General features: G+C 43.7%; 1 protein-coding gene across 1 annotated transcript in view; it reads left to right on the forward strand.

Moving 5' to 3' along the window:
• Positions 1-25,226, forward strand: part of LOC139467728 (serine/threonine-protein kinase 31-like) — a 34,328-nt gene extending 9,102 nt beyond the window's left edge. The window contains exons 10-22 of the mRNA XM_071249238.1: positions 786-896; positions 5,891-6,139; positions 6,728-6,826; positions 7,711-7,791; positions 8,177-8,296; positions 8,442-8,561; positions 9,591-9,677; positions 10,141-10,293; positions 10,783-10,914; positions 11,230-11,295; positions 12,360-12,658; positions 12,865-13,358; positions 24,425-25,226. Of these exons, the coding sequence (XP_071105339.1) occupies positions 786-896; positions 5,891-6,139; positions 6,728-6,826; positions 7,711-7,791; positions 8,177-8,296; positions 8,442-8,561; positions 9,591-9,677; positions 10,141-10,293; positions 10,783-10,914; positions 11,230-11,295; positions 12,360-12,658; positions 12,865-13,358; positions 24,425-24,552 (2,139 nt within the window). The 3' untranslated portion in view covers positions 24,553-25,226. The remainder of the gene's footprint in view (positions 1-785; positions 897-5,890; positions 6,140-6,727; positions 6,827-7,710; positions 7,792-8,176; positions 8,297-8,441; positions 8,562-9,590; positions 9,678-10,140; positions 10,294-10,782; positions 10,915-11,229; positions 11,296-12,359; positions 12,659-12,864; positions 13,359-24,424) is intronic.
• Positions 25,227-25,442: the final 216 nt, after the last annotated feature.

Genomic DNA, 25,442 nt, shown 5'->3' on the forward strand with positions numbered 1-25,442 from the left:
TGTCTCTTCTCTCTTCTCTTGCTATTTTGAAATTTGTCCCAAAAAAAATTAAATTCTTTTTCCATGGAAACAATTTTGTCTTAGCTTCAACCAAGGGTTCACTTCTAGGCAATTACTTAAAAACCGTTCAACATTTTTCTACGAAACTGCACATATGCATTTGTGTTATTTTGAAATTTGTCAAAATTGTATTTTTTCATGTTTCCATGGCAAAAAATTCGACTTAGTTTCAAATAAGGGTAGAGTTTGTTTCCTGGCCATAACTTATAACACCAAAATTCTACAGCTAATGAATATTTCTGCATGAAATCATGGCTATAATTCCAGGCTATAATTTGCTCTTATTGTTTTTCTGATATGCAAACACATTAACAGTAACAACTTGAACTAATGTATCCAAAAAAATGGAGAGGTGAGACCTATGTTTGGCGTAAAAACACATTCTAGTTATCCCACAGCCAGCTCTGTATAAGTACCACATGGTAATTAGATCTGCTATTAATACCACAGCAGATCTGAGCTCTCTCAAAAGCTGATGTCTTCATTTTGAGGCTTATGTAGATTAACAAATTTAGGTACTGCCATCTGATGTTTAGTATGTTAAAGTTATCAGGATGTCACCGCTTATTGTCGTGGTTACTTTGTTGATTTGTCGCGTCAAAGGCTTGAGTTTGATTCTCAACATGGGTACAATATGTGAAGTCCATTGCTAGTGTCCCCCTGACACTATATATTGCTTGAATATTGCTAAATTATTGTAAAACCCTCCCTTTAATTTTTTCCAGCAACTTTCATTTGACAACCTGGAAAGTTTTGAGCAGCCCGACTTTGATCTGGAAGCACTTCTCCGCCAATACATACAGGGCCTGCAGCATGAGATCACTGTCACTGATGCTGTAAGTCAACAGAATTCTTTACTGGTTGCTGTGTTACTTTTACAGGGCTTGATTTAACTACTGTAAAACTTGAAATTAACGCGAGCTTGAATTAAATGCGAAAAATGCGAGTGGTCTTTGCTCGCATTTTTAAACATCGCATTTATGTCAACAATAAGAAATTTTTGATAGCAAAAATACCAAGTTAGACATACGCTGATGTATTCCACGCCACTGTTTATTGAGCAGCACATGTATATAAAGTCTATAAACAATGTCATTCAAACACCAATTACGTCCTGTGAATTGTCACTGCTGGGGTCAAGACAAGAGTTCTACTCACTTTTGTCATCACTGATCACACCTGCAAGTCCAGACAGACGCCCCCCTTTGTTCTTTGCGACTGCGTCAAAGGCCGACACAAGCCAGCGTGCATGTATTGTTTTTGTGGAAGTACTTTACTCAGCGCTCATAAGCGGTGCTATTTGGTGTGTGATTGGATTAATGTAAGGTTTGATTAAGGTGAGGATTCTAAACCTGACTGAGGACATCTTTAGATATAAATCCACTGTAGCTTGAGCGGAGGGGGATAAATAACTCAACCAACCCCAGCGAAAAAGCAAATAACCTAGCTAAACACTTTTCGACCATCAGCAGTAACAAAAACTTCAGTGATAAATTCCAAACAAAACTCAAAACAGAATCCAAACCTACCAAAGAATTAAACGATAACCTAGAAATAAACCAACCCTTCACAATAGAGGAACTAAACTATGTACTCCAAAACAGGAAAAAGGGAACAGCCCCAGGACTAGACCTAACATCCTACCAAATAATCAAAAAACTTCCTCCCAAGCTACTCCAGTCACTACTCAAACTCTATAATCTAATCTACCTAAACGGCCAGGTACCAACCTCTTGGAAACAGGCTCTAGTTATCCCTATCCCTAAACCTGACAAACCTACAAACCAAGCTAACTCTTACAGGCCAATATCTCTGACCTCAAACTTATGTAAAGTAATGGAATCTATGACCAAAAATAGATTACAACACTACCTAACTCTAAACAACACCATAAATACAGACCAAAGCGGGTTCACTCCTGGCCGCTCAACTCTAGACAATCTCGCCCGGTTAGAACAGGAGATCAAAACAGGACAACTCAACAAACAATATACTACAGGCATCTTCTTGGACTTCTCAAAAGCTTTCGACATGGTTTGGCACAACGGGCTAATTCAAAAACTTAAAAAAATAGGACTAAAAGGACAAATCGTTAACTACATCCAGGACTTCCTAAATAACCGAAAAATCACAGTGGGTATAGACCAGGTTCTATCGGACCAGTGTCCCCTAGAAAACGGCACTCCCCAGGGCAGCATTCTTAGCCCAACACTCTTTAACATAATGATCAATGACCTCTTCGAGGGCCTATCCCCTAAAATTAAAACATCCAAATTCGCAGATGACGGAGCCCTCTGGATCCGCACAAAACGTATGTCAACTTCCCAAAAATCTACTCCAAAAATCCCTAAATAAAATAAAGCAATGGGCAGACAAGTGGGGCTTCTCCCTAAACTCCGAAAAAACTACAGGAATAGTCTTCAAACACCGAAAAATGAAACACGCCACCCCAAATCTTAAATTAAACAATAAACCAATTAAGTTCCAAAAACAAACCAAATTCCTAGGGCTAATCTTCGATCAACACCTAACATGGGAGGCCCACGTTAAAAACTTAACAACTAAATGCAGCAAAGATCTAAACGCACTAAGATGCCTCACCGGCTCCAACTGGGGGGCCTCCAAAGATACTCTACTCTCTCTCTACACATCACTAATTAGGTCTAAATTAGATTACGGATGTGCGATCTATGATACGCTTAGCAATAACCTAACCAAAAAACTAGACTCAATCCAATACCAAGCTCTTAAAATAGTCACACGTTCCCAACATGGCACCTCTCTCACTTCACTTCAGGCCTTAACAGGAGAAATGCCACTATAAAAACACCAAAAACCGCCCTAAACTCATTAACCAAATACTCAAAAGTGCAAATAACTTAACAGAGGCAGGCAAACAAATAGCATTTATCTGGATCCCAGCCCACGTAGGAATATATGGAAGCGAAAACGCCGATCAAGCCGCCAAAAAATCCCTCAAAATTCCTGAAATAAGCCTTAATCTACCAATATCTAAAGCAGAGATCAAAAGCATTAACAAACGTAAAATCTCCCAAAAATGGCATAAGACATACCTAAAAACAAACACACAGATAATCAAAATCCTCAAAAAACCTCTAACCAAACCTAAAATCCTCCATCCATCCAAGAAAATTGATAGAATAATCACCAAACTCCAAACAGGTCACACTAAACTAAACAGTCAACTCCTAAAAATAAAAAAACACGCAACCGGAAAATGCCCACACTGCCCACACCTGGAAACAATAGAACATGCACTCTTACACTGCACGCACTACCAAACCCACCGAGCAACACTCCAAACAAATCTAAAACTAGATAAAGCCATAACCCTAGAATCAATCCTAAATCCACATAACAATATAATAAAATTTAAAGCACTAGGCGTATACTTAACTAAAACCAATCTAATGATCCGCATCTAAAAACACTCAACCACACCACATAAACAAACAAACACACACCAACACACTCCCTTAGTACACTACCACACCCCTAGGCATGCATTCCAAATTTCAATATCTCCAAAACTTATATAAGCAACCACTAAAACCCCCCCCTGGTTGCAACACCTTTATTTTCCCTTCAAAACCACGCTAAATGGCCCGACCGGGCCCGTGTGCGAAATACGCTCCAGTCGGAAAGCGCACGTTAAATCTCCAAACGTAAGTAAGTAAGTAAGCGGAGGGGGTGTCGCATTCATATTGAGTCGCATTTTTGGCTAGGCTCCAGTGGTTGCATTCTTTTGGAGACACATTAATTTCACGATTTACACTTTACAAAACATGCACAAGTGCAACCTATTATTGAAAAAATGCAACGTAACATTCATGTCTACATGCACCATGTCAGAACACTCTTATAAAGATTAAATTCATGTCAGACTATCCTTACTTGTCCACAGAATATCCATCCTTTGAACACTCTCAATACCTCTAAAGTTTATTTACATCACTAATCCCTGTGTTACGTGTGATTTATTATGCTTTCTTGGGCTGGCTTTATCACATTGTGGGTACTTCAAGATTATGTGCATGTGTTCCTGTTCCGTTTTACAGCAGTGCATCATTAATTTATGTGACACTTGCAGCAGACCGACCAATGTTTAAACTTTGTTAAATTTAGAGGACCATGATGTAGCTTGGTTTTGTTTGGTGAAACTTGGTTTTCATGTCGACATGCAGCTGGTGCAAGTTATTTCAAGTTCCTCAAATCGAGCCCTGCAGTAGTGTTATGGTACTATGGCAAAGAATAAAGCTATTTATCATCCAAAACTGGCTCCCGCAAGAGATATCGCTTGGATGAGATCAAGCGATATCTACACAGTAGATATAGGTCTACACTGTAGATATCGCTCCGATGAAATTACATCACAATGCTTTGCAGACCATTGTGACGTCACTGGTTACCATGATGTCACAATCAAATGACATCACTAATGGCTCTGCTACTGAAACTGTTTGCAGTACTTTTTACACTGAAGACACTTCTAATTACTGTCTACAAATTGAAAAAGTTGAAAGAATGATGTTGGATGATAAATAAAATCTCACCCGAGTGTCTTTTGATATCAAATATATCAACACTCGTTGATAAAAGTGGCAAAAATCCTCGACAAGCCTCGGAATTTTTCCGCTTTTATTAACTTGTGTATTTGATATCAAAAGACACTCCGGTGAGATTCTCTATTTGTTTCCTTGCTCATTCATTATTTCTGTTTAAACAGCCCCATGTAAATTGGAATGCTTTAAGGTTTTGTCTGAATTTGAAAACTGCCTTTGCCACACTTTGTTTTTGAAACCATGCCATGCTTGGAAGTACAAGGGATATCCTGTCATATAGCTCCCTTGACCAGTAGGGTCAAGGTCATACTCGGGGTCATAGCCTGAAGAAAAGTTCATTTAAATGACAACTCATGAAGCATTTACTGTATGTCAATGAAACTTGGTATATGTCATCCTTGTGGCAGGGGCCAGTCTTAGCATGTGATTGACCTTCACATATGTCAAGGTCACATTGAATGTCATTCTTTTGACCCGTGAAGATCCGGGGTAGAATAGGTCTTCAGCAACCCATGCTTGCGGTAAAAGGCGACTATGCTTGTTGTAAGAGGCGGCTAACGGGATCGGTGGTCAGGCTCGCTGACTTGGTTGATGCATGACATCGTGTCCAAATTGTGTGGAGCAATGCTCATGAGGTCAATCACTGGATTGTCTGGGAGAGACCCGATTATTTACAGACCGCCGTCATATAGCTGGAATATTGCTGATTGCAGCGTTCAAAAACAAGTAAACAAACAAATGCCATTATTCAAAATATGTTTGCCATTTTCGCAAAATACCTTTTTTCAATAAGAAGCATATGCAGTTTCATTTTTGAATCCATATGTTGGACCAATATCTCAGGGATATCATATCGTGTATATCTCCTTTATAGCCCAGGGTAGTCGTGTTGGCAAACGTCATGTCAAGGGTCAAGGTCGTCATCAAGTTCATAGACCTTCATAAAGACTAAGGTCACTGGAATCTTCTGCGTCTTTGTGTAATGAACGAACCCTCTCTGTATGACATGTTTGGTAGAGCTAGCATCATCTTTACAAGACAATCAAGCATGTGATTGGTTCAAACTGACATAGAATTCAAGGATATTATACTGGAAGCACTTATCATTTTATGGTTGCTGGAAGCATAGGACTTTGTTTTGATGTTGTAAAGTTGTCTTGCATTGGACATATTGCTGGCTGCAGTGATAAACACACTCACTCACTCACTCACTCACTCACTCACTCACTCACTCACTCTGTTGTCAGGAGCGGAGTTCTGAGGGCGCCTTCCTGGCTGCACTGGTCCAGTCCCTGTACAAAGAGCTGCAGTCTGAGGTGTCCAACATCGACAACTACCAACATCTCCTGACCGAGTTCCGCACGATGAAGACGGAGTGTGAACCATGGCTTGAGGATAAACCATGTACAGAGGAACTTCTAGGAATTCGCAAAACACTTCGGGGTTTGCGGTCAAAGCTCCGGCACAGGGTTGCCGACAGACAGGATTTAGAAGAGGCATGTCATTGATTGTACATTCATTGGTTTGTTGTATTTATGTACAAACGAACACATTCTTAAGTGAGTAATGTCACTATCAATGTTATCAGGTAATTAATGCTACACACTGATCAGGGTTTATTCTTCCTTTAAGACTTGGCTAACGACTCTCTTCCTCAGGCACATATACCACTGAACCACATGTCAGAGCTGTTCTTAGCCTAGTGGTTAAAGCATTGCTCGTTAGCCTAAGACATGGGTACAATGTGTGAAGCCCATATCTAGTGTCCCCCGCCGTGATATTGCTGGAATATTGCTAAAAGTGGCATAAAACCATACTCACTCACTGTTCTTTCTCGGACAAATACTCCACAAATGACTTATTGTTATTGTTAATATTTTGTTGATGTAACATTTATATAGATAAAAATGTAACTAGGGTTAAGGGTGTCTCATGATACATTCAGTATTATTATGCAATAATTCCCTGCATGTTGGCCAAGAACATTTATAAAACAAGACATTATGTACACTACACCCATCCAAAATTAGCATGTCGGAAAAGCAAACGATTTTAGTTAATGAACCATTTTTCTTTGCTAACAGAACGAGGGTGACTCAAGGGAGTTGGATGAGATCAAGAAGGACATCAGTGCCATCAGAACGGAGATACACCAGGCACTCAGCATCGAGGACGGTCTGGTGGTGAGGGGGGACACAGGGAGGGCACCTGCAAAATATCATCACTGTGCACATGTTGTACAGGATTAGAATATCAAGGCATCTTAAAGCCTTCATTTCAATATCATTTTTGAATCCTGGGGTACGGGTGGCCCAGTCATCTAAGGCGCAGAATATCAAGGCATCTTAAAGCCTTCATTTCAATATCATTTTTGAATCCTGGGGCACGGGTGGCCCAGTCATCTAAGGCGCCGCGATTCGCTGTGCAGATTTGCATCCCTTGGGCACGCCAGAAACCTATGATTGGGGGTTCGAATCCCGGTTCGCCCCGATTATGTTTCTAGGTTTGTCAGCACCATACCCGTGCTCGTGGGTTTCACTGAAGTGGTAAAAGTCTGAGACCTACATCATTTTGGGCTTTCCTCCCACGTTAAGCTGACACGCCACGATATAACTGGAATACTGTTAAAAGCGGCGTTAACCGCAACTCACTCACTCACTCATTTCAATATCTTAATAGGGGATAAGTATAAATGGCAAACTTACATTAAAGTCTGTCCCCTGTGTGTATGTCTGAACTTGTGGCATCATGCATAATATCAGTAATAATAGCATACTTGTAAGACATCCAGTTGGAGTTGTCAGTATAGAATAGTTCTTCAGCAAGCCATGCTTGCCATAAAAGGCGACTATGCTGCTCGTATGAGGAGACTAAGGTCAGGCTCGCTGACTTCGTTGATGCATGTCATCGTATCCAAATTGTGTGCTCATGATGTCAATCACTGGATTCTTTGGTTCAGACTTGATTATTGCCAGACGGCCGTCATATAGCTGGAATATTGCAGAGTGCGGCGTTAAACAACTCATAAACAAACAAATATGTCTTTGCACACTGGTTTCATTTCCAGACTGACTTGTCCAAGATTGCTGATGCTCATTTCCCTGAGCTGATGAAGATTCACCCCGAGTTGGGTATTGACATACACTTGGTGAGTGGGCAGTGTCTTCCAAAACTGTCGCCTTCATCATCTGAATACACTGGTGAAAACTCCAGCAAGTTGCACATGAACTACCTTTTTGACATTATTTATAAATAGTTCACCCCACAGTTAAACTGATAATATAAACATTGTTAGCAATAACATATGAATAAATTGTCCTTACATTGAAACTGAAATATCAAGCTTGGCGTAATCCACCAGCCCTTTGAAAGTATTTCAAGAAGAGAACTTGTAGCACTGTTTTAGTTTTGTGATGCTATGTGAACACGTAAACATGTCTGTGATAAGTAGGAAGATGTTTACAAGTTGTTTTATGTAAAGCATGATTACTGTGTTTAACCTGTGTGTTCAACACCATCCTATGTCTTTGCAGGAGTTTAATGGCCTGGTGAAACCCAGCCAGGAGATTGAACATTTCGACCTGACGCAAGTAGAGGGAGCCAGTCAGGGGTTCTACATGTCCACCTTCTTGAGGAAGCCTGTGTTCATACGGGTGAGAACACTCTTCCTATCTCTGCACCATATGTTTGTGTTCTTGCTGTTTTGATGGTCAGGACTACAGGTTAGTATTTTCAGGTCAACATATACAGGTGTTATTTTCTTATGTTTACTAATACCCATGTTCTCAACTGTTTCAGGAGCACTTGTTGTCCGACGGTGATCGTCTAGACAAGGATGATTGTGTCCGGCAGGCCATGGCGTACTCCATGGCTAAGCAGGAGAATGTACAATCTATCATGTCTGTCTTTTTCGATAAGGTAAAGTTGAAACATTGATAGAATCGGTACTATGCTGGTCGTATGGAACTCTGGGTAGGAGAATGGCCATTAGTCTTTAATGCCTAATCCATTCTGCTCACCTTGCAATAGTTGAAAATTATTGCTGGATGACAGTCATGGCAGTAGTTTCTTGTTTTGGGCACAAACTGAAGCTTTCAATATTGAATGTATTCTGTTCTATGCTGTGAGCTAGAACAGCCCACATATGAAACATTTTACAGCGTTAGAATTTGGCACTAGTCCTATAGTCCTTGCCAAACTGCCCAATAGTAAAGGTATCCTAAGGACTAGTAGACATTTGCCCCTTTTAAGGGTTTTGCTATATGTTATTATGAGGACTCGTGGGCTAAACCTGTTAATTTCTATCGCTGTTTCATGTCTGCTTCAGAACTCTAACTGCCCTTAGGATTGAACCTGTCCATGATGTTACAATTGTTACAATTCTGTGCTTCATTGTTACAGAATCACTAAATTGTTACAATACTGTGCTTCATTGCTACAGAATCACTAAATTGTTACAATACTGTGCTTCATTGTTACAGAATCACTAAATTGTTACAATAAAGTGCTTCATTGTTACAGAATCACTAAATTGTTACAATACTGTGTTTCATTGTTACAGGATCACTAAATTGTTACAATACTGTGCTTCATTGTGTACAGAATCACTAAATTGTTACAATACTGTGCTTCATTGTTACAGAAACACTGAAGATGTTATATGCTTCATTGTTACAGAATCACTAAATTGTTACAATACTGGGCTTTATTGTTACAGAAACACTGAAGATGTTATATGCTTCATTGTTACAGAATCACTAAATTGTTACAATACTGTGCTTCATTGTTACAGGATCACTAAATTGTTACAATACTGTGCTTCATTGTTACAGAAACACTGAAGATGTTATATGCTTCATTGTTACAGAATCACTAAATTGTTACAATACTGTGCTTCATTGTTACAGGATCACTAAATTGTTACGTTACTCTTCCTTATTGTTTCAGAATGCTCGTCATGCATACGTTTGCACAGCAAAGAATGGGGAAACATTGTCTAGTATGGTCCACAGGGGCAAGAAACCTCACAGAAAGGTAGGCTGTGCATCAGACATACATTCCAGCAGTAACTTCATCACTGTGTCGGTGTACCCCACAAAACACCTTCCTCATCTGTTTGCTCAAGTTTGACATGTATAGACACACTTGAACATTTTCTCGGGTTTTTTAAATGTTTTTTTGTATTTCTCTTAAAATAATGGTTCACATTTGCTTTAAAAGAGTTTGATATGTTCACAGTTTAACTAGGCATTGTTTGTGGAATGTATGACATCCTGTTTATTATCGGCATGAGTTTGTTCAAACTGACAACTGTCCTGATTAAACTCTGGACACAAAAGTTCTGAGTAGGCGAACATTCATGGAATTCGTCTTCAGAGGACATTTTCGTGTTACTTTTGTTTCTTTCAAAAGAACTTCAGATCAAGCATCCTCTGACGGAAGAAAAAGGAATATTTAAAAGTTATGAAGCTAATGGTGACAATCTTTTTTTTCCCAGACCATACAGATGATCATGAGGTGTTTGGCTAAAGCTCTTCAGAGTCTCCATGCAAACAACATAGTCCATGGGGAGGTAACTCCGCAGAACATTCTCATCAGAGAGGAGGATGGCATGGCTGTACTGATGCATCCTGACTTTTCGCAAACAATGGTGAGATGGCAGCTGTTTAATTACATTGCACGGACGATGTTGAGGCCTATTGTTTTTTTGGTTGGTTTACAAAATCTTTGGACTGAACTTCAACTTCAAATAGTGTGAATCTATATTATTGCGGTATTTGAAAATCTCATAGTCCACACCCTATCAACTGTTTACTTATGCAAATCTATGCATAACATTTCATCACTTGATCGAATACAGGACTCATTGTGGTATGTCACGGCTATTTATCAGTAGACATATCTACTGTAGTTACAAAAATTTGTCCTCTGTCTGTCTGCACTATATTCATGGTTCATGGCTTTCACTAAAGTGTTAAACATTTTCGACCAGTGACACTTTTGCATTTCTCCCCATATCAAGCAGACAGGTTGCTCATCCTTTGGAGATAAGGGCCATGCTCTTGCACTAAGGCAGACATTGTTTAACCATGTTGGCCATTGGTCCACTGTCTGGTAAGACAGTATGTTTGATTTGTAGAAAGAACGCAGCAGAAAGAAGTACTCTACAACGTCAGGGATGGCGTTCATGGCACCGGAGTTGAAAAATGCAATGCTGAAAGATGTCTTCCCAGCGACCGATATGTTCAACCTTGGCTTGCTGTTGCTATGGGTATGTAAACTGAAATATATATTCTCACACTCACACACGCACGCACACACGCACGCACACACGAGGGAGAGAAAGAGAGAGCTATTGCCATGCAAAACATTACCTTTGGCAAGTATCACTGTCAAAGACAGTGACTTGGTCACTCTCAGTTTAATGTGGCCAAACATTCTGATGCTGGTTGCAATGTTGCCTCCAAGGCTGCAAGGTCTTTGATTTTTTGGGCAGTAGGGGGTTATTCAACTTATGATCTCACTAAGATTGCTTATTTCTTATTAAGTCCTGATTTTGATAAAGGTGCAATATTTAACATTTCAGCTTTACTATCCTGATGTCCACTTCGGTATCAAGGCTGATGCCCCGGACTTCACTGGCGTGCCTCTTGTAAGCTTTTGTTTGTTTGTTTGTTTGTTGTTTAACGCCGGACTCAGCAATATTCCAGCTATATGACGGCGGTTTGTAAGCTGAAATATCAGTACAACACAAGGGTAAATGTACAGGTTAACGAGTATAGATGTACAGGTTAATGAGGATAGAAGTACAGGTTAACAAGGGATAAAAAGTACAGGTTAACGAGGATAGAAGTACAGGTTAACAAGGAATAGAAGCACAGGTTAACAAGAGATAGAGATACTGGTTAACGAGAGATAGAGGGACAGGTTAACGAGAGATAGAAGTACAGGTTAACGAGGGATAGAAGCACAGGTTAACAAGGAATAGAAGCACAGGTTAACGAGAGATAGAGATACTGGTTAATGAGGATAGATGTACAGGTTAACAAGAGATAGAGATACTGGTTAACAAGGGATAGAAGTACAGGTTAACGAGGAATAGAGTGACAGGTTAACGAGGGATAGAAGTACAGGTTAACAAGGGATAGAAGCACAGGTTAACGAGGGATAGAAGTACAGGTTAACGAGGGATAGAAGTACAGGTTAATGAGGAATAGAGGGACAGGTTAACGAGGGATAGAAGTACAGGTTAACAAGGGATAGAAGAACAGGTTAACGAGGAATAGAAGTACAGGTTAACGAGGGATAGAAGTACAGGTTAACGAGGGATAGAAGTACAGGTTAACGAGGGATAGAAGTACAGGTTAACGAGGGATAGAAGCACAGGTTAATGAGAGATAGAGATACAGGCTAACGAGGGATAGAAGCACAGGTTAACGAGGGATAGAGATACTGGTTAACGAGGGATAGAAGTACAGTACGGTATTTGGAGAAAAGGTACAGATAATTGACAAGAGGATTGTGAGAGTATGTGGGAAATACCGAACTTAACCCAATAAAACACTGTGCCCCTCATGGTTTATTCTCCCTGCAGTGTTTTATTGTACGATGAACAACTCCGACTCATTGTTTATTTCTTAAGTATGCTGGGACCTTACTATCAAGACAAGTACTGTTACATCCAGGAAAGACATTAAGAAATGTTTTCTATATTAGGAAAAACCCGTCCAAGTACTGCTTTCCTCACTGCTGAACAACCTTCCCCATCTTCGAGTGACGACAGATCTGCTGATGACGTCGGAATACCTCAACATGACCATCCCAGAAGTAGACCCAGAACCACAGCCAGAACCGCAGCAGCAGCAGCAGCAACAACAACAGCAGCAGCAGCAACAACAACAACAACAACAACAACAACAACAGCAGCAGCAGCAGCAACAACAAAAACAACAGCAGCAACAGCAACAACAAGTATCACAAGATCAGCTGCCTGCTCCCATACAGAGTAGTGAATAGTATGTGGTTTATTCCTGGTTTCTACCAGAGCCAATTGTTTCATGTCTTAGTTTCAGCATCCTTTCTATACTGTTTATGCTTACAACAAGAATGATGAATTCGGCACCGTTTCTTTGATGAAAACGAACTTGAATTTATTTTTTCTATTTGATAAAATGATTTGAAATATCTCTAATTATACCATCTGTTTCGTCTCATTTTCTAGCGATGTAATGTCAAATATTGGTTCCTTCGATCCAAGCATGCTGGATATGGGAGAACCAGAACCAGATGCAACTAGTCAGTCCCAGTTCGAGCCAGAGCAGAATCAGTTTGATCCAGCTGAGACCACACAAAACCATTGTGAACCAGATGTTTCAAGTGAGACTTTACTTCCAAATGGAGAGGAAACTAACTCAGCTGTAGAAACCAATAACCAAACCGAACCAGCCAACTCAAATTCCTGTGATCAACCTATATCTGTAGAATGTTCTAGAGACATGGACAGTGCTGTTGTAATAGATTCTTTGGAGGACAAAGGGAGAGAAGCAGTGGAGGATGGTAATACTCAAATCGAGGGAGAGGTCAAGGCTGAAAGTGGAGACGGGCCTGACAACAAGCATACTAGCAGTACGGGCGACGGGTCTCCGGGACTGGTGGAGATTATGACAGGGAGGGCGTCGCCATTGACAAATACAGACAATATTAACCTAGAAGATGGTGAGTGATAGTATTTGCCACTGTTTGAAAGTCTTTAAATGCATTTTTTGTGCATGAAAATTGCGATAAGATCTTTGAATGAAAATATGACCCAATCTTGATATCTCTGTGTACTTGATTTCTGTTTTCTCCAATAATACATAATGATGAAAAGTCATAAATATCCTAAAGATAATATTGGTCAACTAAGAATCAACCTGCAGAGACCCCTGTTACCATAGTTACTAGACATGCTAGAACTGTAACAAAAAATAAACAATTTGATTCTCTCTTTTTCCTACATTACAAAATATGCTTGGTATGTTGTGATTGATGAGATTGTATGTTGCTTGCTTTCTGGATGTCAGAAGATGACTGAGCAGGTATGTAGACACGATGTCTCTGCTTTATTAGCCTTTCCCTCCCTCCCTCCCTCCCTCCCTCCCTCACTCACTCACTCACTCTCTCCCTCTCTCCCTCTCTCTCTCTCTCTCTCTCTTGCTTATAGATGCCCTAACTGCAGATTGTGTGTATAGCTTACTTCACTGGCCGTTTCACGCTAGAATATGTACGTCCCCAGATATTGTAGATATTGTTAAAACGAGTTTGGGGAGTAACATTGTGTGCCCCAAATGATCATGTGTCATTTCACAGGAGCCCTAGTGGAATTGTTGATCATGTTATCAACCATTGATTCCTGGCCCTTACCTGATAGATTGACCAGGAGCCTATGACATAACTGGCACATTGCTGACAGTCACTTCAACTCTTTAACCCTCACAGGTCAACTGTGCAGAGTTGTGTGCCTTCGCTACCAGGATCTGCTGATTGTGTGTGTTTTTATCTCACTGATTATGATGCTTATGTCAGCATGATGCCTTTACCCTTGTTACCACAATGTGCAACCTCAGTCACTTTACCATTTCGGAAAATGGGTTTGAATGACTGTTGTGATATTTGTGAAATCTTGTGACAGGCTCCATACATCTCCTTTCCCCTCCCCCTGTGGATATTCCAGGTCAGCATTCGTCCCCAGCAACCTATACTTTTGATGTTAAGCATTTAATTGGTGAGATGTTCAGTCTTGTCGACTTGGTTCTTGTCTTGTCATCGTACCCAAACAACATTGGACCTTGCTCATGATATATTTACTGTCAATCGTTGGCTTGCCTGGTCCAGACTATTTTACAGCCTGCTGTCATATAGTTGGAACATTGCTGAGTGTGGCATTAAACAACAATCATAAGATCACCGGTAACTTGAATCTCTCGATAGACTCATGCTTTTTCTTGTTAACTGGATTTTAAACACCACTCTCAGAGTCACTTAAGGCCTCGGTCACAACATGCATAATGCAGGCTGCAGTGATCTAGCTGACACACACTGTGTCACTATCACTGGGTCACTCTCTCTCCAGATCCGGGGTAGAATGGGTCTTCAGCAACCCATGCCTGCCGTAAAAGGCGACTATGCTTGTCGTGAGGCAACTAATGGGATCAGGTTGATAGGCTCACTGACTTGGTTGATCCATGTCATCATATCCCAATTTCGTGGATCAGTGCTCATGTCAATCACTGGATTGTCTGGTTCTACCTGCCCTCCCACTCCAACTTTCTGCACCTTTAGTGGCCCTCCCACTCAAACTTAATGCACCTGTAGAGGCCCTCCCACTCCAACTTTATGCACCTGTAGAGGCCCTTCCACTCCAACTTTGTGCACCTGTAGAGGCCCTCCCACTCCAACTTTGTGCACCTGTAGAGAACCTCCCACTCCAACTTTATGCACCTGTAGAGGCCCTCCCACTCCAACTTTGTGCACCTGTAAAGAACCTCCCACTCCAACTTTATGCACCTGTAGAGGCCCTCCCACTCCAACTATGTGCACCTGTAGAGAACCTCCCACTCCAACTTTATGCACCTATAGAGGCCCTCCCACTCCAACTTTATGCACCTGTAGAGAACCTCCCACTCCGACTTTGTGCACCTTTAGAAGCCCTCCTACTCCGACTTTGTACACCTGTTGAAGCCCTCCCACTCCGACTTTGTAACCTTTAGAGGCCCTCCCACTCCAACTTTATGCACCTGTAGAGGAACTCCTACTCCGATTTTGTGCACCTGTAGAGGCCCTCCTACTCCGACTTTGTCCACCTGTGGAGGAACTCCCACTCCGACTTTGTAACCTTTAGAGGCCCTCCCACTCCAACTTTGTGCACCTGTAGAGGCCCTCATACTCCGACTTTGTGCACCTGTAGAGGCCCTTATACTCCGACTTTGTGCACCTGTAGAGGCCCTCATACTCCGACTTTGTGCACCTGTAGAGGAACTCCCACTCCGACTTTGTACACCTGTAGAGGATTCCCTTCGTCAGCCTGACAACACTCACTCATGAAGACGGTTTGCATGTTTACATGAATAATCTAGTTTCTGATTAGCACTTGGTGGGAAGCTCTATGAAATGCAATTAGCTTGTAATCTTTGCAGCTTGTGGTGATGGTGTCTATGTAGTTGCTTCACTTTATAATTGCAGTCTGTGACAAAATATTTTCAATCTGCTCGCCCAGACTTGAGACCATTTTCAATAGTTTTTGGTTTTAAGGTATGGACATTCATTAGCTAAGCTTACTGGTTTGCTGTGGAACAGTGGCTTAAGTCACAGACTGTCTTTGTCTGTTGGTTGTGACACCTATACAGTAACAGCCTGTTCTTGACTGAAGCTAGTTGATACATATAACATATAGTGTTCCAGGCAGTGTCTGAAATAAGGGCGTGCCGAAGCTCCGTGGCGGGTAGATTTTGTCAGGCCCCTAGTATCAAATTGGTATGGCCTGCATCAAATTCGTTTTTATGTATTTGTCACAATATGCTGCTTGCGTTTTTTAAATGAGGGCCCAAAGAGTTTAGTCAGGGCCTACAGCTTCTAGAGCCTGTGCCCGCAGCTTCTAGAACCTGTGCCCGCAGCTTCTAGAGCCTGTGCTCGCAGCTTCTAGAGCCAGTGCCCGCAGCTTCTAGAGCCTGTGCCTGCAGCTTCTAGAGCCTGTGCCCGCAGCTTCTAGAGCCTGTGCTCGCAGCTTCTAGAGCCTGTGCCCGCAGCTTCTAGAGCCTGTGCCCTTTACAGATGAGAACTAATTCATGCTGGTGAAATTACAGCTTGGTACTGTTCCGTGGAACAGATTTAATTTTGAAGGATTTTGAACAGTTTGAAACTTCTGCTGCATTATTTCTCAATCTCACTCAACCAGTTGTTAGTTCTCAACTGCTCTACAAAAATCTCAGGACACTCGGGACATCGTTACGGGGCACGTCAGAACAACCTTTCATCGGACCAATCAGAGCATCGCTTACGCCACCAGGAAAGAGACATTCAGAATGTGTGTCCTGAACAACAGTCATGGAAGAAACTTTGCTTAACCTAAGTCTAGGCCATGTGTTAGACATTCCTGAATGTTCTTTTGTTTAGTTTTTCAAATTTTGAATCGAGAACTTTGTCAAAATATTTTTCAAAGCGTAGTCTGGAGTGGACGGTTACAGTTTCAAACTCAAGCCATATACCTCAAGAAAGCTGCTTTCTGATTGGCTTATGTCAACTTTTTGTTTATCATTTCATTGGTCTGTGGAAGTTTGTGAAAGGTCGTTCCGCCGTGACTTGTAATGAGATGTCTTCAGATTTTTTATAAGATTTTAATGAGATTACAGTATGTCTGTTCCCTTATAGAAATAAAAGATGTGTATCCTTTGAGTCACCCAAAGATGTATATACGTCCGTGAGTCACCAAAGGGTTAGAATAATACCATGTTATTTTAGTTGTCTTCTTTTGCTTTAATGAAACATTGTTCTACAACACTACTAAGATACTACTGATAGGGAGTTACTTGGTAACAGTGATAATGCACTGCAGAGATCAATAAATGCATGTCCTATCTCTTGTCAACATTTTAGTAACTTGTACAAATCAATTCATGCTTTAAATTCTCAAAAGAAGAACATGATTTCTTAATTTGGTAAATGTAATACCCTTGTTAAGTATCCCTGTCATTCTTTGAATCCAAGAGAACAATGAAATATCCTTCTAACAGTTCAAATATTATGTTTCTTTAATCATATAACAGTACTTATAGGAATTGCTGGGGATGTTCAGTTTATAACTTGAAGGCTGTGAAACTGGGGCAATGTTCCACAAGGCTCTCTTCCTGTATTTGAAAGAACGGTTGAGTTCAATCGTAACGTGAAAGTTGTTTTATTGACCCACGGGACTCAAACTATAGGCTGCATAAATATAACGCCTGAAGCAATAGAAAATCGTAATCTCAACGTTTCATTAGCCTCCTGACCTTCACCAGGCATATCTAGCGACGTAGTGCTAAACTAAAAGAGTGTTTCTGAAGAAGGCTGGGAGGCCAAAAGTTTGTGAAAGTTTGTGAAAGAATATGAATTTATATAAATCTATATAATCATTGTCAAGGTATTATGTGTTCTTTTCCAAGATGTTATTGTAGAAGCTCCTTTAATATCTGCCCATCCAGGTGATAATGAGGTTACCCACCAAGGTTCAGTTATGTAGTCCTGCTTATTCCCAAGCTGCTTCTACCTATATCAGCATCTGTTTATGCACATCCAGAGTCATTCGTGACCAAATCATGTTATTCTGTGACAAGCCGAATAGCGACTCATGCCCCTCTCATGGCCATTTTTGCAACCGGCTTCCATCTTACCGTAAACGGGCCTTCCTATACAATTGTCAACTCATTGCGTTATGGTTCACATATCTTTCCTCATATATTTCAGATGCAATTTATAGCAATTACATTAAGTAATACGTTACCACTGTTATACCGAGGCTGTTGTCTCCCACAACTGCTGCTATAGCGAAATGTACCACAGAGATCTCAATTACCTCATGCAGCACGTGCGTAGCCACCTAGCTGCCATGTGACACCCTTCACTCTTGTCTCTTCGCTTGCTCTTGCAAGACGTACAATAAACTGCTCAAGCGTTCCTGTTTCTCCGACCATTCGGTGATATTTATTACTGTTTATTCTCTCTAATAAACTGTGCTTTTACGGGGCGATTGCTGTAACTACGCTTGGAAATATTTTTCCCGCCAAAAGGAAATATTTTTCCCGCCCTTTTTTTCTATATACTTGGGGGGTGTCTCGTATGCACGTTGCGTCTTACGTTCCCCTGTTCTAGTATATCTTGGGGTTTTTACATCACTTATTCCTCTATATGTTATATGTGTATGTTCTATATTCCCATTGCTCGTTTATTTTCTTGTGAAAATACTCGTTTGTGACTATTTGTGGTGCGTGTGTTGTAACCATGTTTTGCTCTTTGTTCATAGTACAAACAAAATGTCTGACATGGATGTTTCGCCGTCCTCCACCCCCTCTACCCCCGCAACCAGGAGCTGCGGGGTGTGCCGCAAGCGAGCGCTACCGGCTGTATGTGCAGTCCGTTTCCACCCCTGTGGTGGCCGGCTCGTCCGGTCGGGGTCCCCTTGCGGGTACCACCACCACGGCTGCGGCGGATCCCTTGGCGGCCCGTGGGCTGTCCGGGGATTCCGTCGCTGCATTACTTGCATAACTTGTGGACTCCAAGCTGGCGGCCTTATCTCAGGATAGGCCGCTGGCTGTTCCGTCCCCGGCCACTTTGGTGGCCGCGGGGTCCACCGGTACGGCGGCGGCTCCCGTGGTCACCGGTCCTTCCCCCGAACCGTTGCTCCCGCTATCGGTTAAGGACCGCGTGGCCATGGTTTATGACCTCTTTGAGGACATGCCCCGGCCGGTACCGCGGGGAATCCACGACTGTGGGTTCCTCCGAGGTATACGATGAGTCTTCCGACATGGCTTTCCCCGCATCAACCTTGCTGCGCGGTATCAAGCCTTCCTTGGAGAACGCCTTCGCGGCGGCCTCCGGTCGGGGTCTCCCGTTGCCTCCGACGTCGTGGAGAAAGGGTTTATTCCCGGTACATGACCTTGCCTTTCCCGAGGCTGGTCCTACCGCGGAGGCCCATGTTGAGCGGTTGGGTGTCCGTGCCCCACCGGCTGCTACGGTAACGCAAGCTACCTTGCACCAGCTGGACGCCCTCGCTCGGCTCTCCATGTCTCACGGAGACACTTACTTGCCTGCAGCGGCCAGTCTGGTCGAAGGTTCTCCCACGGACCGTGACCAGCGCATTTACAACTGCCTGCTCAGTTTAAATGCTTCCCTGGAGTACGTTGCCGAGGACTCTCGGCACACACTTGCTCTTGTTGGGTCCCTGCATAGGCGCCTGGGTGCCGCTCCTAACCGCAGCGCGCCCCAGGCTGCTGCGGCCGGTAGGTCTAAGGGGTCGGGTTCTTCTTCCTCTGGGAAGTAGCCCCGCCCTGAGGGCTCCGGTATGGGCAATCAGCTGCCCTTTCGCGGGAAGACGGGGAACTGGGGGAAGCCCAAGTCGTCTAAGGACGGCAAGGGCCCCTCCAGGTGACTCTCATTGGAGGGGTTCGTATGCCGACAGCGCCAACTTTGGTTGGCCCTAAGGCGAACCCGAGTCACTTGGCCCTGAACAGTTGCGCCTGCCGCAGCCTGTCAGGCCCCCCTTTCCTTCCCCAGTGGGAGCCAGACTCCAGACTTACTGGGAGAATTGGGAACAAGTGTTCGACGACCCGTGGGTGGTCAACACGATTCGGTACGGCTATCGGCTCGATCTCAAAGAGAATCCGCCGCTCACAGTTGCCCCGTCGGCAGGTTTCTATTCGGAAACCGATCTTCCCTTCCTCGCCGATGCCATCGGCAGGTTGGTGGAGAAGAGGGCAGTTCGGGAGTTAGCTCTACCAGAAATAACACCGGGGTTTTACTCCAGGATATTTCTAGTTCCCAAGAAGGACAGTGCCGAACTCAGAATGATTCACAACTTGAAATCGTTCAACGAGTTCTACCTGCGCAAGCCGCCCAAGTTCAGAATGTTGAGCTTGGCGGACCTGAAAGCACTGATCATGCCGGCCGACTGGCTCGCTTCGATCGACCTGAAGGATGCTTATCTGCATGTTCCGATTCACCCGGTTCATCACAAGTATCTCAGGTTTGTCTTTCAAGGCAGGCACTACGAATGGGTTGTACTCCCATTCGGTCTTTCATCCGCTCCCTGGCTGTTCACCCGGTTAACCACCCCCATAGTGGGGTTCCTCCACCGGAGGGGTGTCCGGTACTTCGCGTACCTGGACGACTCGCTAGTAGCAAATCGAATGACGGACACCCTGTCACGCCATCTCGTTTTCGCACGTCGGCTCTTGGAGCATTTGGGGTGGATTGTCAATCTCCCCAAGAGCGAGTTAACCCTTTCTCAGAACTTGCAGTTCATCGGAGGTCGGTTCAACACGGTGTCCCATCACCTCTTTGTCCCCCCAGACCGGTGGCACAAAATTCAGGCGATGATTGCCAAAGTCTTAGCGGTGCAACAGACTGTTCACTTTTGGGAACAGCTGTTAGGGCTACTTGTATCAGCCCAGGCCTGCACCGAACGGGGTCGGCTCCAACTCCGCCCGCTGCAACGGTTTTTAATCCAGTTGTTAGCTACGGAGGTGAACAGTGCGACCGTCGCCCTCCCGGATCGGCTCCGACCGCATCTGGAGTGGTGGACGGTCCCTTACAATGTCGTATCAGGAGTCTCTATGCGGCCCTACCGGGCCACGTTGACCCTGTATACAGACGCCTCTCTAGTGGGCTGGGGCGCCCATCTAGAGGGGGAGGTGAGCTCGGGGCTGTGGTGCGTAGACGAACTAGGTCTTCACATCAATTGTCTCGAGTTCAAGGCAGTGATCAACGCAGTCAATCACTGGAAGCATCGTCTCGTCGACGCCCGGCTCATGCTGGCGACAGACAACACGACGGTAGTGTCCTATGTGAACAAACTGGGGGGAACCCACAGTCACTCGCTACTCGATCTCACGTTCGAGTTTTACGCTCTGGTGGACAGTGTCCCGTGCCAGATACGCGCCCGTCACATCCTAGGTGTGCGCTCTATCGAGGCCTCAGGATCCGAGCCCCACAGAGTGGATGCTGAACCCAGTAGTGTTTCAGTGGCTGTGCGAACGTTTGGGTCGTCCGATGGTCGACCTGTTCGCAACGCGGTTCAACAGTCAACTCCCGTTGTTTGTATCACCAGTCCCGGACCCGAGGGCCATCGATCACGATGCTCTCGCGTTAGACTGGACGGGCTTGGACGCTTATGCTTACCCGCCGACAGCGTTGATACCACACATTCTAAGCCGGCTTCGAGGAGTTCGCTGTCGAATGTTACTGATCGCGCCCATGTGGCCGAACAGATCGTGGTACCCCGACTTGCTGACCCAGGTCACGCAGTCGCCACTTCCACTGCCTGTGAGACCGGATCTCTTGATCCACCCTCACACCCGTCAGCTTCATCCAAACGCAGGGCAGTTCAATCTGCACGCGTGGATGTTGTCACCGAGCGTCTGAGGAGTAAAGGTTTTTCTCGCCGGGCGTCTCGGGCATACGTTAGTATGCATCGTGATTCTACCCAGAAGGTGTATAATGCACGTTGGGTTATTTTCACGAGGTGGTGTTGTAAACATCACATTCATTCGCCAGATAAGGTATCTGTGCAGGATATTGCTCGTTTCATGTCTCACTTGCGAGAGACCCGGAAACTCTCCGGGGGTTCCATTGCCAACTATGTCTCGTCCGTTGCTACGGTACGGGACGTTGCTATGGGTACCAGTCTCTCCAAAGAGCCGGTGATACGGGGTATTATCAAGGGTTTCAAACAGCACGATCTTAAGAAGGGCCGCCTTCGGGCACCGGCCTGGGATCTTTCCCTAGTGTTGCAATCACTTACGGAAGCTCCGTATGAACCCTTGCATAGTGCTTCGTTCCGGCATGTGACTTGGAAAACAGCATTTCTCCTCTCCTTTGCCACGGCGGCACGTGTATCCGAAATTCATGCACTCGATGTCGCCAAGGTACGATTCGATAGGGGTGACGAAGGAGCGGTCCGCCTGGGCCTGCTCATGGGCTTCGTCGCCGAGAATCGGGCAAACGGAGAGAGAATTCACTGTAAGATCACTCAAAGAAATCTTACATCCTGCTGATACTGAGGACAGAGCGCTGTGTCCGGTTAGGGCCCTTAAGTATTATCTTAAGGCTTCGAATGAACGTAGACAAGGGCGTGACCGTCTGTTCATATCGTGTAACCCTAATTGCACGGTTGACATAACTCGCAACTCGATTGCGTTGTGGCTTCGTTCTGTCATCAATCTGGCGTACCGGTCTCGGGGGTTACCGGTAGCGGGGTCAAACCCGCACGAGATCAGGGCGCTAGCGGCAACATTTGCCCTACACTCGAATATCTCTGTTCGCAGAATATTACGAGGTTGTTACTGGCGTTCTGACTCGGTGTTTGCCAATCATTACCTCAGACAGGTCGCTGATGCCGTCGTGGGGAGTGTGCACCGTCTTGGCCCGCGGATCGCGGCGCAAGCGGGCACCTAAGGGGTGTGCCCAGCGCAATTCCGAACTCCTCAGGCGTCAGACCTTGCACGGTGGTCAATCTGGGTCGTCTCCAATGTTCCCACTGCCGTGGGTACAGGAGTTGGGGTCCCGCAAACCAGCGCACTCACACCACAGGTGAGGGCGGCTTTTTGTGTGCTTTGTCCTTATTTGTATTTTGACAATTATGTATTTAATTGTCTGTCGTGTATCCCAACCTTGTGATGCATGCTTACAAATACTGGAATTACGTCACGCGCCTAATGCATACTTTAAGTAGGCTTGCTCTGGGATATACGGTCTGAATGAAATTAATTTCCCTCTTTTCGACTGTTTAACCTGATCTAAGATTAAGCTCACGCGGATACAGTGTTCTCATCCGCTGCGGCGATGAAATACCTATCCAGTGGGGCCGTTTGGAGTCACCAATCGTTTTGGCAATGACGATTGAGCCTTACGGTATGCGCTTGACAGTGCTTTGGTATTCCTATAGGGTAACGCCTAGCTAGGTGCATGCGCATCGAGTGCTTCCGCCTTGGTGTTTACTTCCGCTGGTCGGAAGGAACGCTAGCAGTCAGGATTCGGGTTGTAGGTGCTCCCCACCGCCTACTGTGGTAGTCAGCCTCGGTATAACAGTGGTAACGTATTACTTAATGTAATTTGTAGAATTTTCCTATTCGGAATATTCTATAAGTAATACGTTACCACTGGGCTGCTTCCCGCCCGTCTGTCCCCCGAGCACTTGCTCTCGCAAGAGACAAGAGTGAAGGGTGTCACATGGCAGCTAGGTGGCTACGCACGTGCTGCATGAGGTAATTGAGATCTCTGTGGTAGATTTCGCTATAGCAGCAGTTGTGGGAGACAACAGCCTCGGTATAACAGTGGTAACGTATTACTTATAGAATATTCCGAATAGGAAAATTCTACAATATCTGGACATGTGAAATTATACAGTATGATTGAACACATTTAACTGTGTCTTAGGTATATTTTAGATGTAAAAGACATGTTAAATCAAAAATTATTTCTGAGGGATTCTTTGACGATGAAAGTGAAATAATACGCGCATTCTGATTGGTTTGTCATATTTTCAAACATAACATTCATCGATAGGGGGATGAGTCTTCTTGCAGGTTATGGAAAGGGGCGAGTACTCAGTCCGAGTAGTGACGATTGATCCAGAGTCTGCCTCAGCCCGTGTATACTTTCTTTTCTTTCTGGCTTGCGAAAATAAAATCTGGGTAGGCCAGATGGCTTAATTTTCTGTCCAGTAAGCTGTGATATATAAGCTTTCCTCCCCCATCGTAATAAAAAGAACTATTCACTTAAAAAATAAGACCGATTTCTTCCTCACTCAGCTGTCAATTTTAATATAGTACACTAGTTATACAATTGACAGAAACCTGTTTGATATTGACTCTGAAGTTCTAACCCTATTGAAATTTTTAATAATGTTTTTCACTCTGCAGACTTCTGGTATTTGGTAGGATAACAAAATGACAACTTAAATCTGAAAACATGAGTCAAACAATACCTAGCTGGCCCTAATGGCTGGTGCTGTTAAAGAATTATTCTACTCACTGTACACAACCATTTTGTTCCAGTGGTGAAAGGGTTTACCAAGCAGAATTCCTTCCTGAAAGAAGAGACGAAACCCACTCCACCACTCTCACAGCTGCTGAAGCAATTCCACAGCCAGCCGGGCACGGTCGAGTCAGCATCTCACGTTTAGATACAGAGCCACAAACAGGCAGATTTCTTCCCTTGTGTCTTTTTGTTTCTGTTTGTATAATTTCATTTAATTATGAGTCCCAGACATTGTTATCTATTAAAGATGTATTGAGTTTTCAGACAATATGATTTGCTTGTTAACAGTTTCAACATCTGACCCATGCAGAACATTGGTTGTTTGTGTTGCACTGGAACAGTGATATGTTTGTTTAGTTGCCATGGCAACAACCCATAAATGATTACAACACTTTACAAGTTCTAAGAACTGTAGCTGATCTCATGTCCCTCTCTGTATTCAGTAGAGCAATTCTTTTGATGCTGCTGACTGTTAGGAGCACAGTTAACTGACTATTATTTTCTGGAGCAAGATTCCTGAAGAACTAACATCTTTGTTTTCCTCAAAACTTGTGCTGCAGTTCACTATATAGAGTTTCATCCTTTAGTACTGTTTAGATGTACTAGGGTTAACTTGTCTGGGTTTGAATCCTGGGTGAGCTTGTCTTGGTTTACATCCCGGGTTAACTTGCCTGGGTTTGAAAACCAGGTTAACTTGCCTGGGTTTGAATACCAGGTTAACTTGCCTGGGTTTGAATACCAGGTTAACTTGCCTGAGTTTGAATCCTGGGTTTCAATCCCAGATTCACCTCTTTTGTGACCTTGGTCTCTCAGCTCAGAAGTGGTCTAAATTTTAACACTGCAGGTTTCGAGAAAATGACATCGCACGATATTACTGATAGACTGATCAAAATAGTTTTAAGCCCAAATCCCTTGCTGCTCAAACCTGGATTTTGTCAACAGACTTTTTTTTTTCTTTCTATAACTTACATAGTACTTCTAGTGGCATTGGTGCCACAATTTGCTGTGTAGAGTTGCTTTCCTAAGTTGCACAAG

This window comes from Haliotis cracherodii, unplaced genomic scaffold (genome assembly GCF_022045235.1).
Source record: "Haliotis cracherodii isolate W230 unplaced genomic scaffold, xgHalCrac1.p SCAF_2, whole genome shotgun sequence".
Taxonomy (NCBI): domain Eukaryota; kingdom Metazoa; phylum Mollusca; class Gastropoda; order Lepetellida; family Haliotidae; genus Haliotis; species Haliotis cracherodii.